At 37.4% G+C, this 18199-nt stretch overlaps 1 protein-coding gene across 11 annotated transcripts in view; it reads left to right on the forward strand.

Moving 5' to 3' along the window:
• SNAP91 (synaptosome associated protein 91) overlaps positions 1 to 18199 on the forward strand; it is a 140397-nt gene that overhangs the window by 71366 nt on the left and 50832 nt on the right. For all 11 annotated transcript variants that reach the window (XR_006890796.1, XR_006890797.1, XM_046677284.1 and 8 more), the window contains exons 10-13: positions 1473 to 1543; positions 8042 to 8069; positions 10895 to 11004; positions 13135 to 13253. Coding sequence is in view for 9 of the 11 variants with exons in the window: in XM_046677284.1 (XP_046533240.1) it covers positions 1473 to 1543; positions 8042 to 8069; positions 10895 to 11004; positions 13135 to 13253 (328 nt within the window). In the remaining 2 variants the exon portion in view is untranslated. The remainder of the gene's footprint in view (positions 1 to 1472; positions 1544 to 8041; positions 8070 to 10894; positions 11005 to 13134; positions 13254 to 18199) is intronic.

Genomic DNA, 18199 nt, shown 5'->3' on the forward strand with positions numbered 1-18199 from the left:
TCTTACAAATTCATTTTATAATTTACTATTTGTTCTATAGAGCACAATTTCCTTTATCTCTTACAAATTCATTTTATAATTTACTATTTGTTCTATAGAGCACAACTTCCTTTATCTCTTACAAATTCACTTTTTAAAATCTAGAGGCATACTCCTAGTGGTAGTTCACTGGAAGATTTTGAATGAGTCCAATTTCACGTGAGTTATATTTTAAAATTTTAATTTTTATAACTTTCTAAATTATTTTTTTCTACTCTATAGTCTATAACTTACTAGATAATGCTCATAGGGCTGTCCCTTTGTACCCTATGTTCACTACTTTGATCAAGTTAATATTTTTGTTCACTTAGTAATTTATATTTATAAATTTAGATGTTTGGTTCACTTAGTAATTTACATTTATGATAACTACATAATTACATATATAATAATCACATAATTGTTGACAGTTTATGAGTCTATTAGTGAAATGAAAATGAATATTAAATATCCTGAGCTTCTAACATTAAAAGTTCTTAATAAGAATTTTAATTTGTCGTTATAGGTGCAGTGTAAAATATACAGTTGTATGAATTAAATGTATTTATAAGCGTAGTATATTTCGTTCATGAAATGCTATTCTTTGAATGCCTATGCTGCTGTTAAGATCTAGTTTAGGTTAAAATTATTTGAGAAAGATGAAATTAAATATGGTTGAGGAATAAATGGGGTGGAATATATGTATGAACCTATTATTTCTCTTTCTAATATACAGTAAAATGCCATCACTTTATGTTGCCTAAAATGTTGTTATACAAACATTTAGATACTTTTTAATAAAAGAGTTGAAATATATTAAATCTGCCAATACATAGTAGTCTATTATAACATTATTATATTTGCTAAAGTTACTTTATTATATATATAAATTAAACAGCTCAATAATAAGAAAATCTTAATTTTTGTTGACTATTAAAGTTGTATTCTTTCCCTACAACTATCACTTACCCTCCCTTTTTTTTTTTAATATAGTAGCAGTTTTCCCTAATATTTCAGTCAAATGTGGATAAGTGAGATTTTACTATATTTTCAAACTTTTGTAAGTTTGTACGTGGGCACTTATATTTCTGGCTTGTATACAAATACTTATTCTTTTTCACTGTGGTCATATGGAAACATATGGTGAACTTGATTTAATTGAGTTTACTGCATATAAGTAATATCTTAGAAGTCTATGCAATGTGAGTTCTACACTGAAACCATGCTGTAATGCTGTTTGTTATGCAATGGAGTTAAGTATATGTAAGATGGGCCTGCCTGAGAGTTTATGAAATTTCAATAACCAAATACCAAAATAACCTGGAATGAAATTATCTCACTTATGTGTTGGGGTCCACCCACAGACCTCCACCATGCAAACTTACAGCAATGTTCCAGTGTAGTTACTTTGAAAGAAAGCGATGCAGACATTCATTTTTACTTTCTTATTGTAGGCTCCCAGCAGTCTTATGGAGACCCTTGAACAGCATCTAAATACATTAGAAGGAAAGAAACCCGGAAACAAGTACGCATTAGTTATATATTTTAAATAAGATGAAAAATGCTAGAATCCTTCTTTATACAAATGAGATTTATCGCGGTACAACTTATACTATTATAATTTTAGGATATGCTTTATTGTAATTCTTCTGGGTTCCCTCAAAAGCCCCATCCTTCCCATTAATTTACGACAGTGTGACCCCACATACAGGCAATCTGTCTGCAGGCAAATACAGCAAATTAGTAGGTTGTACCTCTGTTGACTGAACTTGCTGATTTATATATTTGCCCTTGGAAAGGATTCATAATACACAGAAGAAGAGTTACTCATGTTTAAAAATTAAGGCTGTTTTCATTGGGCATGAGTAAAAACGAGCACAATTTCATCAGCAGCCTTGAACATTCTGTTATGTTACCAACCACACTGTGAAAAAAGTAAAGTCCTCAAGTATAGTTTTCTAGACTCCAGACTCTCCCCACTTGAACTATTCAGCATGGCATGCTGCTGCCATTTTACTCAGGGGTCTTTTTATACAGAGAATAGCAATCAAGCAGCAGTAAATGCGGTTTTCCTGGATTTTCATACCTTTATTTGGGGGCACTTACATTTTTGACTGTTTTTCCTCATCGCATGTAAAAGATGTCCAGGTTCCATTTCTTTTCTCCTCTCCAGCAGGTGTCAAACTTGTCTATTCACAAGAGCTTTCCCGTCTTTGTTCCTTGCTCAGTCTGTAATTCTGTTGGTCGTAGGTGCTACCCTCCTCGTCTCTGTAAACCTTACACATCCTGGGAGGGCCATCTCAGGAAGCCTTCCTTACTCCATCACTGCCCTGTGTTGTGGCTTTTTTTTAGTCGCATATGTGGTTTAAGTAGATTTTCTGATTCTAAAGGTCAGGGACTATTTTATGCTTCATTATCTCCACCTAAACACTTAATGTTGCTTTCTCTGCAGAGTCAACTTGAAATCTATCTTTGTTGATGATCCCAGCTTTATGTTTATTCCATTTATTTAGATTGACAGCAGAAAGTTAGCAGAGACAACCTATGAACTGATCGTTGCAGGGCTCTAGGCTGATGATGGATTTTACCTACGATACAGCTATCAAAATGCAACTCCTGTCTGCTTTCTTCTCTCTGGACATTCTCCCAGAATCTAGACCATGTCTTGATGTTCCTTTTTTGCTCGTTTCATTAGCTAAGTGTTGTTTCTGTCACCTTTTCCAAGTTAGTATAAAAATTACTGCATGTTTTATGTTTTCGATGATAACAGTGTAGGAACCTCTCAGGCAGTTATAACAGAGCTGTTTGGAATTATGGATGGCAGGACCTCTCAGGGGCTCTACCAAGGTTGTTGCCACAGTCTAGTGTCCATCCTCACTTCAGTGGGGCCGTGGATGGTCAGACTTTTGTGGATAGATTGATGTCAACTAAAAAGATATGACAGTGCATTAAGTCACAATAGAAGATGCCCGCTTCCGGTTATGTTGGGGCCACTGTGTATTAGGATATCTGGGAAGCCAAGTGAGTTGCCTAGTCTTTAAGAAAAAGGAGGCAGGAAGCCTGAGACATATCCCTGCTCCTGTGGCAGAAGGACCTTTTTAGCTATGGAAATATGCATTTCCCCAAGAGTTAGAGCCTCTGTCTTGGGCAGTGAAAGTCAACTTCTTTGCACTCTTTCCCCCACAAGGTCACCCACCCCTGCACAAATCCATGCGCTCCCTTTGTTACATCTGCCAGTGCTGCCGTCACCGGAGAGGCTGCCTTCTGGAGTGGATTCCATTAGCCCTAACATCAGATCTCAGTTCGCCCCCTTGTGGCTGCTGCAAACTATTTTTGAAACATGTAGTTAATATTTCTAAGAGTAGTGAAATAAAAACTTGATGATCTTCTGTTTTGAATTACCTTTTGCTCAACATAGTTTTTCTCTCTCCTTTAAAATAATTTTATGCTTGTCAGATTTCTTTTCTGAATTGGCTGAGACCACATATGAACTTGTCTTTTACTTATTCCCTATTTTTAAAATAAATGAATATAGTAGTTAACTATTTTCTTCTTTGTATGTTTGTGCTTACCTGGGAACTTAAGTGAAGGGTGAGTACTATATTGAGTGACTTTTTTGCATTTGGTTATTGCTGAAAATGCAAAAAACACTCTTAAGATTCCACATTTGGTATTTTGGAACATTTAAAACTGATTTCTGTCAATTTTGCACATCTATGTTTTTTCATTATACTTTTTTTATTTGTCTCCCAAGGTGACTGGCATAAATAGTTTTACTTTATTTTGGTCTTATTCGATCAAGACTAGCAATCTCTCAAAGATTTTTTCATTTGTTTAGTAAACAAAAGATTTTCCCATGACATATGTCAAAAGTGCCAAAAGGCAACATTATGAAGAAAATTAATTGCTTAAAGTTGTTTTCTTTGTCTTCTAGTAGCAGTATAAAACTATTCTAACTTCTAAGTTAAGTAAATGTGTAAAATCAAGCATTTTCAAATGTCTACCATAAAAAATATGTGTGCCCTTTATATTTAGTGCCTTATATCCACTGAGATTCATTTTTGAAAATTTATGCAATACTCTGTGAGATGCCTTTGTCTATTGTGTCCTTCTACGATTCCATAGAACCAAAGAGAGAAATTGATTTCATATTACATGTGTGTTTACTAAGTATTGAGGGTGCAGGAAACCCAAGATAAGTCTATTGTAATGAAAATTATTTGGAAGACATAGATAGGTTTCTTGCATCTGTGTTTTGTTTTTTTTTGTTTTTCTGGCCAGCGTTTATAATTAGAAGTATGTAGGGATTATTGTTGTGAATAAGAACTAACAAAATTTCGTCTTTAATAGCTTGCTATTAACATCTTGGAAGTAAACCTTGTTATTTGCTATGTTCATCATAAAAACTCATGGGTTTATTTGTAGCAGTTTAAAGAATTTAGGGTAGATTACTACATGGGTCATTCATTCTCTTTTAAAATTATATCTGTGCTTTATTTTTCCCAACACGATTCACTGTGTACTAGATATCTCTAGCTGAAATTATTAAAATCAGTATTGGTCTTTAATAAATGTTATCATCTATATATAAAAGATTGTAGCATTTTCTTTTATAAAGGGCAAATGACCAGTGGTAGCGTAGCAATCAAGCGAGCAACAGATAAAAAGAAGCAAGTTATGTGATGTGTAAGAGAGGAACAAATGTCCTGGACTCCTCTGTGTTTCTGTCAGGACAGGCTGGAATGTGAAACAAGCCCAGGCTCTGGGCATCAGACAGACTTGGACTGGAGTCTTAAATCTACCATTAAAGAATAATAAGACCTTGACAAGTTATTTATTTCTCTGATCCTCAGAGCCCTCAGATTGATTGATTGATTGATTGATTGATTGGTTTTTGAGGAAGAATAGCCCTGAACTCACATCTGCCACCAATCCTCCTCTTTTTGCTGAGGAAGACTGGCCCTGAGCTAACACTCGTGCCCAAGTTCCCCTACTTTATATGTGGGACACCTATCACAGCATGGCTTGATAAGCAGTGCCATGTCCGCACCCAGGATCCCAAACAGTGAACCCTGGGCCACCGAAGCTGAACATGGGAACTTAACCGCTGTGCCACCGGGCTGGTCCCATGAGCCCTCAGATTTTAATCAGTGATTAATGGTGCTTTTTAAAGCTACGGCCCCAGTGAGAGCACCTCTGATTCTCACCTTTTCAGTGAAATCATAGCAAGGGCTGAATCTGGTCCCTGGAAACATGGATCACACATCCTGACAGTTCAATTTCACACAAAGTAATTTTTAAGACTTTTGGTTAATTTATTTTTTATACAAAGAGTATGTGAATGCATTCTCATTTTAAAATTAAAATAGTACAGCAATATATTTCAGTGCCTACAGAAGGCGAGGTGCTAGATAGAGTGCTGGGCATGTAAAGCAATGGGAGGGGTTCCCTTCCTTCAGATTTAGCATCTAGTGGAGAAGACAGACAATTAAACAGACAAGATGCAATGTGGTCAGTGGGGTGAGAGCTGGAGAGAAATGGGAGGAGGTTTTCATTTGTTTGCTGAATCCATGGGGTTACCACGGTGTCGTTTAGTAGTAGTGTCCAGGCAGGAGCTTGGCAAAGCAGTTCTTGTGCCAGTTTTGATATTTTGTACCTAGATTTGAGCGTGATATTCTTTAATAGCTGGTAGAGCAATTCTGTTATTTTTACTGTATCTTTATTTTTGCTACAGAGTCTAGTCTATGTTAGAAATTTTTATATATTAGTTTGCAGATATATTTCAAAAATATATTGCTTATCCTCAGTACTCTTCTGTGTTAATATTTCTCATTGTGTTAGTACCACTAAGAATTGGTTCTTGAAAATCACTTGAGAGATAAACAAGTTAATTTCAATTAATTCATTCTTAGAAAGCGACCATATTAAATGGGTTTTATGTTTTCTTTGCAAAGTTGAGGCTATTATTTTCTTAGGTTTTTATTTAGACTCAACTCCCTTGTCCTCATATGTAAAGAGAAGAAATAGTGGGAGTGGAGAAATTATTAGCCAAAAACTAATTAGAGAATTTTCAACCTTACACTGGACAGATTCTCAGGTTCTTAAGTAACTTTCCGTGGACACAGAGAACACAGTGATCCATTCAATGCACAGACCCTTTGACGAGCAGTACAGATCAACATACGTCCTTTTCCTCATAGGACATCTTACTCTAGAGATAACATTTAGCCAAACTACACGTAACCAAGTTGAGTGTGACTTAGGCTTCCATTTTCATTACATAGCAGAAATCTCTGTGTGTCCTTGCTTTACGTTACATTCGTTTTCAGTAAAAACTGAACTTAAATAGGAAATGGCAGGCGTGTATTTACAAATGAAGTTGAGCATAAAAGGTATTCATCTGGCATATAACACTGCTAAAGTTCTTTTGCTACACGCAATACAACAAAAATTCATGATATTGTACAAGATTCCAGTTACTAAACCTCTGCTAATTTTGTTTCCCTGCTGCTACGTTTGACACTTTCTCTGCAGATGAGTAGGAAGCCACCCATGCCATCCCAGAAGACCCTGACAGTAGGCTTCTTACCGAAACGTATTTTTGTCTTCATTTCATTTTATTACTGATTCATTTTCCACCAACTCAGTAAAATATAAGCTGTTTCGGCCCTTATTTCTGAAACCCTTAGCTAGAAATGATGTCCAGTAGTCAGTGCTACCAGAAATCTAAATAAAAAAAAATTTACTCCTTCCTAATTGTCCCTCACTCCCTTAGAACCAAGCCTGGAGCTTCCTGTTGTTTTTCAAGCTCTCACTGTTAATGGGAATATTTTTCCTAGTTTTCATTACAGCCATGAAAAAAACAGACAAACTTCAGGAGTATACGTGTGAACGTTGGGAAACATTTCAGGCACCGTGCTCCTAGGGTCTTATTTTTTTTTTCTAGGGTTCCTTTTTTCTATCACAGTTGTGATTAAATGAATCACAGTGTACTTTAAAGATTTTATTTATTTTTTATTTTTCCTTCTTCTCCCGAAAGCCCTCCAGTACATAGTTGTATATTTTAGTTGTGGGTCCTTCTAGTTGTGACATGTGGCATGCCACCTCAGTGTGGCTTGACGAGCGGTGCTAGGTCTGCGCCCAGGATCCAAACTGGTGAGACCCTGGGCCGCCGAAGCAGAGATCACGAACTTAACCACTCAGCCACAGGACCAGCCTCTTGTACTTTAACCTTAATGAGTTTTCTAACTTTTTAAAATAATAAACCAAAGGGTTTTTAAAAAATTCTATAAAGCATTATTTTTCCTAAGTCTTGGCAAAACTTTTAAAGTTCCAGTTTGGACACTTTATTTTTGATGGACACAGGCAATAATGATCAACTCAAAGAATTGAGTTTTTGGAGATACAGAAAAAATTTCAAATTTAAGAATTTGTAGTACTAGAAATTAAGTGGATGGAAAACATTGGAAGAGCATGTCATAGTTGAGTAAAAGATAAAAATGTTTTTAAAAAATAGTTTATCCATTACTAAAAAAGTCTGTTGGTGGTCTAGTGGTTAAGATTCAGCATTCTCACTGCCCAGCTCGGGTTTGTTCTTGTCAGGGAACCACACCACCCATCCACTGGTTGTCAGACTGTGGTGGCTGTGTGTTGCTGTGATGGTGAAAGCTCTGCCACCACTGTTTCAGACACCAGCAGGTTTCAGCAGACCTTCCATAGTAAGACAGACTAGGGGCAGGGAACTGACCACCCACTTGCAAAAAACTGTCCATGAAAGCCCCATGAATAGCAGCGGAGCATTGTCTGATAGAGCACTGGAAGGTGAGAGGATGGCGCAAAAAGACCGGGCAGGGCTGCACTCTGCTGTGCACGGGGTCACTAGGAGTTGGAATTGACTCCAGGGCACTAACAAAGAACATCTATATATTAACTAGTTAATACTTGACCAAGTGATATCAAACTTAAGTGCTTCTATAAACGTGTTTATGTATATTCAGTTTTAATTTTCTTGGTTCCCTTTCAGATCTGGTGCTCCCTCTCCATTAAGTAAGGTAAGATGGTTTTTTATTTTGTTTTGACTCTTTCAACAGTTTTTGAGTATACAGTTCATTGGCATTAAGTACATTCACATTGTTGTGCAACCATCACTATCATCAATTTCCAGAACTTTTTCGTCTTCCAAAACTAAAATTCTGTACCCTTTAAACACTAACTTCCCCCGCTCTCAGCCCCTGGCAACCACCACTCTGCTTTCATCTCTATGAGTTTGACTGCTCTAGGTACTGCAAATAAATGGCACCACCCAGTGTCTGTCCTTTTGTGATTGGCTTATTTTACTTAGCACAGAATCTTCAAAGTTCATCCGTGTTGTAGCAGATGTCACAATTTCCTTCCTTTTTCTGTCTGAATAATATTCCATTGTATGTATACCACAGTTTGTTCATCCATCTGTCCATCCCTCAATGGTCACTTGGGCCGTTTCCAACTTTTGCCTATTGTGAATAATGCTGCTGTGAACATGGGGGTGCAAATATCTGTTCAAGTCCCTGCTTTTAATTCTTTCCAGTATATATTCCAGAAGTGCAAGTTCTGGATCATATGGTAATTTTATTTTTAAGTTTTTGAGGATGGGAAGGTAAGTTTTTCTGTATTCTCCTTTAGTTTCTCAGTCCAGTATAGTATAGCAGTGTCTACTTAGTCCTCTATTTGAACTAAATTTTTAAGTAGGAGAAATTTTCATACATTTATATTACAACTGAAAACAAATATGTCAGTGTAATGTTTGACTAGTTACAGAGCACTTTCACATCCTCTGAATCATGGCTTTGTGAGAGAAATAAGGCACGTAATATTGTGGGTGTTTTAATGGTAGAGAAATCAGTCGTAGTTGGGTGTCTTTCCACGGGCAAGCCTTTTAGACGGTCTACTATAATAATTTAATAACTCCTCCTCCCTATCTCTCTTTTAGCATGTTGAAGGACAGGATTAGGGTTGTCAGTGACGAGAGTATTTACTTCTATATGTCTGTAGTTCACATTTGCCGTTGTATTTTTCAGGCGAAACTCTACTAAACATGCTCTTTCCTCTTTGACAAATTTCCGTTATAATTGCAGTTATTACAGACAGGAAGGATTTCCTCAGGACGGCGTTGGTGGTTCCCAGAGGCCCTATACTGTGCCACCACCTGGCTGGCTGCCTTTGATTCCCTCAGGGAGCTCGAACAAACAGTCAAATCAAACAAACAAACAAACAAACAGTTCCCTGGTAATTTTGATACAAAGCCAGGTTTAAAATCATTATGTCTGAGTGAAAAATTCCAACATATGACTGCTGAGTAGAGTGTGGTAAAATTAAGGGCTCCTTTGGGATGGTCTGTTTCTACTTTTTGGCCAAATTGAATTTTATTGACTTTCTCTTTTTATAACAACAGGATTATTTTGGTTCTGTTTTCCTAGCTCTCTCATCATTTCAGAGCTTATTGTTACAAGGCAGTTTTTAATGGGTCTTTGAAGACGTTCGTTTCTGCATTTATGTTAGCAGATTCATTGCTGTCATTAAGTTCTCAGTGGTGTTTCATAAGCATTACTTTCTAAGCATATTTACATGTATTGGTTTAAAAAAAAACTGATTTCTTCTAGAGGAGTTTTCAGTGTCCACAATGGATGACATGCAAATTAATTTTTGTTAGTCTTTTCTATTCCCTTGATAATCTTTCACGTTCCATTTGGAAAATTTGAATTTTTCTGAAGGGGGAAGCTTGAGTTGACATTTTCTGAGCAGCAGTATCCATACTGCGCATGTGCTTGTCTTTCTTGAAGTGCTGCGTGCTTGGCACTGGTATATCTATTGAATTTTGACGTCTTGATTAGTTGTATTCTTGGACAAATAGATAACAGACAAATACTGTTTATGTCTGGAAACTCCTGTCCATTTCTTATCTCGTCAGTCCTTTTTCTTAAGTTATTCTTTTTGCGACTTACTTTAGGGTTAGGCTGTTTGAAATCGGATGTCCAGTTACAGCAGTATCTGATGGCCTTGCCTGGTCTTGGTCTTTGTGTATTTTGCTTGCTGTTATATCTCATTTCCACTTACAGAACTACTGGCGTACTGTTTTGAGATGTTGCATTAATCTTTCTCTTGTGAATACTTGGGGAATTAAATATACCAAATAAAAGAAAGTAGAATTAGAATAGTTACTAAACAAAAATTTTAATTTTTAATTTTTTAATATATTAACGGTTAAGCCCTCTTCTTAAAAAATAAACCAGTCCAAGTTAATAAATGTTAGGCTTTAGTTCATGTTTTTGGTTTTCTCTCTGTCATATTAGTGATGGGATAAAGTTCTGATATCCTCAAGCTGTCGGTGGCTTGAATCTTCTTTGTGAATTATTCTCTGCCATCTGCAAACTACTTTGTAAATTAGATTTCTTGATTTAAAGCTATCTGAGATGACCTCACATGAAGTCCATTTAGGATGCATTGGAAAAAGAATGGCCTTGGTTTTATGGCAGTTATTACAATTGATAATTTAAAAAATTTTGGGCAGCTAGTGAGATCTTTCCTGCTAATTTTATATTCAGAAAATACGTTTAGCTTTGATTTTAAGTACAAGAACAGAAGTCATTACAATATTAGGCCATATTTTTATCATAATTTCATATAAATTACATTTAACTTTTAAAATTTGAGAGATGTCTCGTCCAATATTGATTATATATTACAATCTCTATTTCAAATTTTCTTGAGTTTTTTTCTCCCATGAGGAATTACCAGAAAATTGCTGTGAATGCTGTGGGTCTGCAGAGTGGGAGTCCTGTTGCTCTGTGTGGTGTAGATTCATATTTGACTGGAATATGTTGTGCGTCTTCGCTTTCAGTCTTCTCCAGCCACAACCGTTACGTCTCCGAATTCTACACCAGCTAAAACTATTGACACATCCCCACCAGTTGATTTATTTGCAACTGCATCTGCGGCTGTCCCAGTCAGGTTAGTTTATAAGTATGCACTGAACTGTTTATGAATATTTTGATGAAGTTTGTGTTTTATTTTTATGTGCTGAACACAAATGATTTTGGGACATGAAATCTAGTCCTAACGTGTGATATTTGGGTTATTTTTGTGTACATAAGTTCAGTTTTTTTGTACCTCATGCAGTTACTTAGGCTGCCCCTATCAAAGCATCAGAAAGAGCTAAGCTCTGGAGATCACCCTGTAGCTCACACCGCTGGGAAAGGAAGTACAAGAATGATGCACATACTTAAGGTTCTTCTGAACTTGGCTGATAGGGAAAATGTTTTCCAAAAGTAGATGTTCTGATGGGAAATTTAAAGGATGTCTTAAAGTACTTTTTAAAAGAGACAGACTTGCAGTTGTAGGCCAGTTAGCTGGTAATGAGCAACTCATCTGAGGAACTCAAACTCTAGTGGTAGGAAGAGACCGTCCGAGTGTTCCTGAGCAGCTTTTACAGCACCTACAGTCAGAACACAAGTGAGAAAGTGGGTGACCAGGCATGCGGCAAAATCTCAGGGCTGCCCACAACGAAGCCCCAACTCACAGGGCTTCCTCACAGAGTAATTTTACGTCAACTCTTCAGTTGGTTCTTTTCCCTTGAGAGGATTCTGGTCTCACTTTGTAGTATCTGTGACTCTGATTATAAATGCCCTATATTTGGAGACTTGAATTTTGAACTGAGCAATAAATCCAACTAATAAACCCATGTTAACTATGTATGTTACCCTCTACTTGGTTAGTTTTGCTTTTTATGATAGCAGAGTTGGTAAAACCAAGTCCTTTCTGCCTCTATACTAAGAGAAATTGCTTCTAATAAAAGCTTCGATTCAGGTCTTAATAGTAAATATGTTTCCCTATGCTGGCACTTAGACTAGTTGTGTTTATGAAATGGACATCAAAACTTGGCAAGTTTCAGAGATTTTGAAACTTTTTTTTTAAAGCAGCAAATTTTTTTCCTCAAAAGAGTGTTACCTCAAAATCTAATATGTAAAAAAGATAAAGATGGAACTGCTGTTTACCAGATGGCATGGGGAACTTTGGGACCCTCATGGCTTAGTACCTGTCTGGTAACCTTTAGGCCAGTGCTCTTGAAGCCTGAATGTACATGGGAAGCATCTGGGGTCATGTTAAAGTGAAGATCCTGATGTAGCAGATATAAGGTATGCCTGAGATTTTGCATTTCTAACACGGTCCCAGGATGCTACCTGTTTGGGGACCACACTTTGAATAGTAAAGCTCTAGGATCCTCCTTGGAGCTTCTAGAGATGGAAGAGCTTTGAAAAGCACAGCCGCAACTGAAGAAGAATAAAAAATAGAGAAGTATTTGTAGGTGAGGCCTCTTACTGGCAAAGTTGATGTCTTGCAGTTTAATTTAGAGAAAAGGTACATTAGCGACTATTCATTTTAATATTCTTTGGTTTACAAATTAATTCTTTTCAAGACAAGAACTTTTTTCCATACTAAAATTTTTTAAAAATAGAGAAAAGGAGAAAATTATCAATAATCATCCTACCCTAATACCTTTAACATTTGGAGTATGTTTCCTTTTGTCACTGTCCTCATAACCATCATATCAAATGCTACCCAGTGGACATAACATGTTCAGGAAAATTCCCCCTTACGTTGAGGCATTTAGGTTTTCCCTTTTCATTTCTGCTCTACAATTTGTTGAGTGACCCATTGCTTGAAGTATGATGTAACTTTGTTACTGTCTATAGAGCAAGAGTTGGCAAACTATGGCCATGGGTCAAATCTAGCCTGCTGTCTGTTTTTGTAAATAAAGTTTTATTGGAACAAAGGCACATTCATTTGTTTACATGTCATTTATGTCTTATTTCATGCTACAATGACAGAGTTGAGTATTGATAGAAACCGTCTAGCCCGCAAACCTAAAATACTTAGCATCTGAACCTTTTATAAAAGTAGTTTGCGAACTCTTGGTATAGAAGAATGTGTGCTATACAGCTGTATTTTCCAAAATATTGTTCTCTTATTAGATTTAAAATATCCAAAGTCTTTGATATTTTCTGTGTAAGTCTTTATTTAAAATCATCTTTACATTATAAAATTTCAAGATCTGATCTTAAAATCCTATTTTCCTTTCAGCGCTTCTAAACCATCCAGTGATCTGCTGGACCTCCAGCCAGACTTTTCCTCGGCAGGGGCGGCAGCAGCCGCGGCACCAGCACCAGCACCACCTTCCGGAGGAGCCACTGCGTGGGGAGGTGAGTGAGACCCACGGCCAGCCATCTCACCGTGTAGTTGTTTTTATTTGGGCTCTGATTGTTATACTAATCTTCTCATCATCCAAAGTGCTGCTAGAAACATGGAGAGAAAATGCTAAGAATGGCATCTACTGGTTGAAATATATATCGAGGGAGAGACAGAGACAGATAAAGTACCTATAATACAGTTAAAATAGTCAAGTAATCATACAATTTTTATATTTAAAGTTGGAACAAAGGCAGTATTTTTCTTTGCTATTCTAAAATTCTGACTCTTTTTATTTAATTTAATTTATTTTATTTTAGTACCTGTTCTCTAGAGATTCAGGCCTTAGAGGATTGGGTGTTCCCGTGAATTTATGAGATTACATAAAGGCAGCATTCCTAATTTGGTTTGTTCAGGTGTAGCTTCCTTCATGAATTCCTTTAGACCTGAATTGCTTTTATTTGTATTGTGTTTGACTTCATAAAGTTGGAATCTGGGATAGATCCTTGTTTGTGCCAGAAAAGACTCCTACCAAACTGATTGAGAGAAATCATACCTAAGTATTTGATTCCCATTTTATTCATGGATCTTGGGAAAAATTAAACTTTTATAAGTATTTGATTAAAAAGCATATTTAAAACTAATGTAAAAATTAAGTTAATTACTCCGTAATTCTCAAAGCTGCACAGAGTTGATTTTAAATCGCTTGCCCTAATCCATTAAACTTTCAAAATAAAATTTTTTTAAAGTTTAAAAATGACTCATACAACTACAAAAACAACACAGAGGAAGTGACATAAGCAAGATGGTGGAAGAGAAGCTACCCCATCCTATCTCCCCACAGCAACAATAGTTTGGCAGCCATCCACAGACAAAAATGCCTTTGTGGGAACTCTGGGATCCAGGTAAGAGTTTGCGAAACTCCAATGGAGCCCAAGCCCAAGGTGGGTTGTTTTGAGAAGCCAGACCCACACCTACTAATAAAACTCACCAACCTTGGTCCTGGCTACAGACCTGGAGATATCACCATCCTCTGTAGACTCAGCCTCACCTCTGGTCCCATTGGCTTTGGTCCGGCCACCACTGCGCTGTGCCGAGGGACCTGGGAGGAGCCATACATGGCGTGCCCGTGCCTCAGGTGACAGGCCTGCTGACCTTGGTCTTAGCTCTGGACCCTGAAACAGCCTGTGAACCAGCTCCAGCCTCTCTCAGTCATGGTCCAGGAGCAGTCCTGTGTGCCTAGGGATCCAGCAGGAGACACACCTGTACATGCCCCCGAGGCAGGCCCAGTGACCTTAGTCCAACCTCAGATCCTGAAGCAGTCCTGTGACTCAGCTCCAGCTACTCCCAGCCTCAGTCAGGGAAATGTCCTGCCTACTCAGAGACCTGATGGGAAACACACCCATCTGTGCCCCCAGAGGCAGGCCTGCAGGCCTTGGTCCTGACTTCAGACCTTCAAACATCCCTGTGACTCAGTTACAGCCGCACTCAGCTGCAGTCCAGAGCTAGTCTTGCCCATCAAGGGACCCAACAGGGGCAATGCCCTTCCACCCCTGGAAATAAGCAAGTCATCTGTAGACCCAACTGCAGAGCCAGAAGTGGACCCTTGCCCCACCTCCAGTCCTGCTGACCAAGGTCCTGAAGGCAGTTCTGTCCACCCAGGAACCAGGCAGACTCCATACCCAAGCCCCTGGTAACAGGCCCACCAAACATAGACACCATGGCAGACCCAGAAGCAGCCAAATGACCCAGCCTCAACCCCACTCAACTATGATCCCAGAAGAAATATCATCAGCCCAGGGACCTGGGGAGAAGGTCTTTACCTGTCAAAACCAGTCTTTGGAGACTAGAAGAGGTGTTTAAATCTCCTTCAAATGCACTGACACGACACAGTGCTACAAGAATCACAAAGAATCAGGCAAACAAACCTGACGTCACCAAAGGAAACTAATACAGATCTACTAATTGACCCCAAAGAAGTGGAGATCTATGAATTGCCTGACAAAGAATTCAAAATAATCATCTTAAAGAAGCTCAGTGAGGTGCAAGAGAACACAGATAGACAACTAAACAAAATCAAGAAAACAATACATGAACAAAATGAGAAGTTTAAGAAAGAAATAGAAACCATTAAAAATAACTAAACAGAAACCCTGGAGATACGAAATACAATGACTCAACTGGAAAACTCAGTAGAGCCAAAAATGTATAATGGGGAAAGGATAGTCTCTTCAATATATGGTGTTGGGAAAACTGGACAGCCACATGCAAAAGGATGAAACTATACCACTGTTTTGCACTATACACAAAAAATTAACTCAATATGAATTACAATTTGCATGTAAGAGATGAAACTAACATTTGTAGAAGAAAACATAGGCTATAAGCTCCTTGCTGTTGATCTTAGAGATTTTTTTTTGGATCTAACTCCAAAGGCAAGGGAAACAAAATAAAAAATAAACAAATGGGACTACATCAAACTGAAAAGCTTTCTGTACAGCAAAGGATACCATGAACAAAATGAAAAGGCAACCTGCTGAATGAAAGAAGATATTTGCAAATCATATATCAAAGAAGGGGTTAATATCCAAATTATATAAAGAACTCATTCAACTTAACACAAAAACAAACAACTCAGTTAATAAATGAACAGAGGATCTGAATAGATATTTTCCCAAAGAAGACATACAGATGCCCAACAGGCACATGCAAAGATGTTCACCATCACTAATTATCAGGGAAATGAAAATCAAAACCACAATGAGATATCACCTTACACCTGTCAAAATGACTCTTATCAAAAAGACAAGAAATAGCAAGTGTTGGAGAGTATGTGGACAGAAGAGAACCCTTGTACATTGTTGGTGGGAATGAAAATTAGTGCAGCCACTATGGAAAACAGTATGGATATTCTTCAAGAAATTAAAAGTGAAACTACAATATGATCCAGTTATTCCACTTCTGGGTATTTTTCCTAAGCACATGAAAACACCAATGCAAAAAAAAATAGGTGCCCCTATGTTTATTGCAACGTTATTTACAATAGCCAAGATATGGAAACAATCTAAGTGTCATCTGTCAATGAATGGATAAAGAAGATGTGGTGTGTATATATGCACAGACACACACACACACACACACAAACACACACACAGTGGAATACTATGCAGCCATAAAAAAGAGGAACCAGGGCCAGCCCTGTGGCATAGTGGTTAAGTTTGTGTGCTCTGCTTTGGTGGCCTGGGAGTCACAGCTTCAGATCCTGGGCACAGACATGCACACTGTTCATTGTGCCATGCTGTGGTGGGCATCCCACATACAAAATAGAGGAGGATTGGCACAGATGTTGGCTTAGGGCCAATCTTCCTCACCACCCCCCCCCAAAAAAAGGGAAATCTTGCCACTTGTGATAGCATGGATGGACCTAGTGGGTATTATGCTAAATGAAATGAGTCAGAGAAAGGTATATGTAGTATGATTTCACTTATGTGTCAAATCTAAAAACAAAACAAATGAACAAACAAAACAAAAACAAACTCAGAGATACAGAGAACAGAGTGGTGGTTACCAGAGGGGAAGGAGGTCAATTGTATGTTGGCAGATGGTGACCAGACTGTGGTAGTGATCACTTTGTAGTGTATGCAAATAGTGAATTATAATGTTGTACACCTGAAACTTATATAATGTTGTATACCAATTTGGCCTCAATAAAGAAAAAAACTCAGTAAAGAGCTTCAACAGCAGACTTGATCAGACAGAATAAGGAATCAGCAAACTCAAAGACAGATTATTAGAACGTAACCAGTTAGAGGAACAAAGAAGAAAGAGTGAAGAAAGCATAAGGGACCTACAGGATGCCATCAAATGAATATATATATGCATTATGGGAGTCTCAGAAGGAGAAGAAAGAGAGAAAGGGACAGAAAGCTTATTTAAAGAAATAATGGCTGAAGATGTCCCAAATCCTGGGAGGGATTTGGGCATTCAGATTCGTGAAGTTCAAAAGTCTCAAAGCAAGATCAACCCAAAGAAGATTACCCCACAACACAGTATAATCAAATTGTCAAATGTCAGAGAGAGAGAAAATTGTGAGAACAGTAAGAAAAAAGCAACTCATCACATACGAGAGAACTCTGATAAGGCTTATCAGCAGATTTCTCAGCAGAAACCTTGCAGGACAGGAGGGATTAGGATGATATATTCAGAATGCTGGAAGAAAAACTACTGCCAACCATGAGTACTATATGCAGCAAAGCTGTCCTTCGGAAATGGAGAGAGAAAGATATTCCACAACAAATGAAAGCTGAGGGAATTCATCACCACTAGACTTGCTTTACAAGAAACGCTAATGGGAGTTCTTCAAATTAAAACAAAAGGACGCTAAGTAACAACATAAAAACAGATGAAAGTATAAAACTCACTGGTAAAGGTAAATATATACTCAAATTCAGAATACTTTAAGACTGTAATTGTGGTAGGTAAATCACTTTTAACTCTGAGATAAAAGTTAAAATAGAAAATTAAAATAACTAAAGCTATAATAATTTTTTAACATATACACAATGTAGAGATATAGTGTGACATCAAAGCATAAAATGTTGCAGCAGGGAGAAAAAGTAAAAGTGTAGAGTTTTTGTATGTGCTTGAAGTTAAGTTGTCATCAGCTTGAAATAGACTGTTATTAGATGTTTTATGTAAGCCCCATGGTAAACATGAAGGAAAAAACCTCTAATACATATTCGAAAGATACAAAGGAATCAAAGCACATCACTAAGGAAATCAACAAGTCACAAAGGAAAACAGCAAGGGAGGAAGAAAAGAACAAAGGAACTACAAAACAGTCAGAAAAAAGTAAAATGGCAATAATAAGTCCTTACGTGTGAATAATTACTTTAAATGTAAACAGATTAAATTCTCCTACCAAAAGACACAGAGTGGTCTGATGGATGTTAGAAAAAAA

Source organism: Equus quagga, chromosome 11, assembly GCF_021613505.1.
Source record: "Equus quagga isolate Etosha38 chromosome 11, UCLA_HA_Equagga_1.0, whole genome shotgun sequence".
NCBI lineage: Eukaryota > Metazoa > Chordata > Mammalia > Perissodactyla > Equidae > Equus > Equus quagga.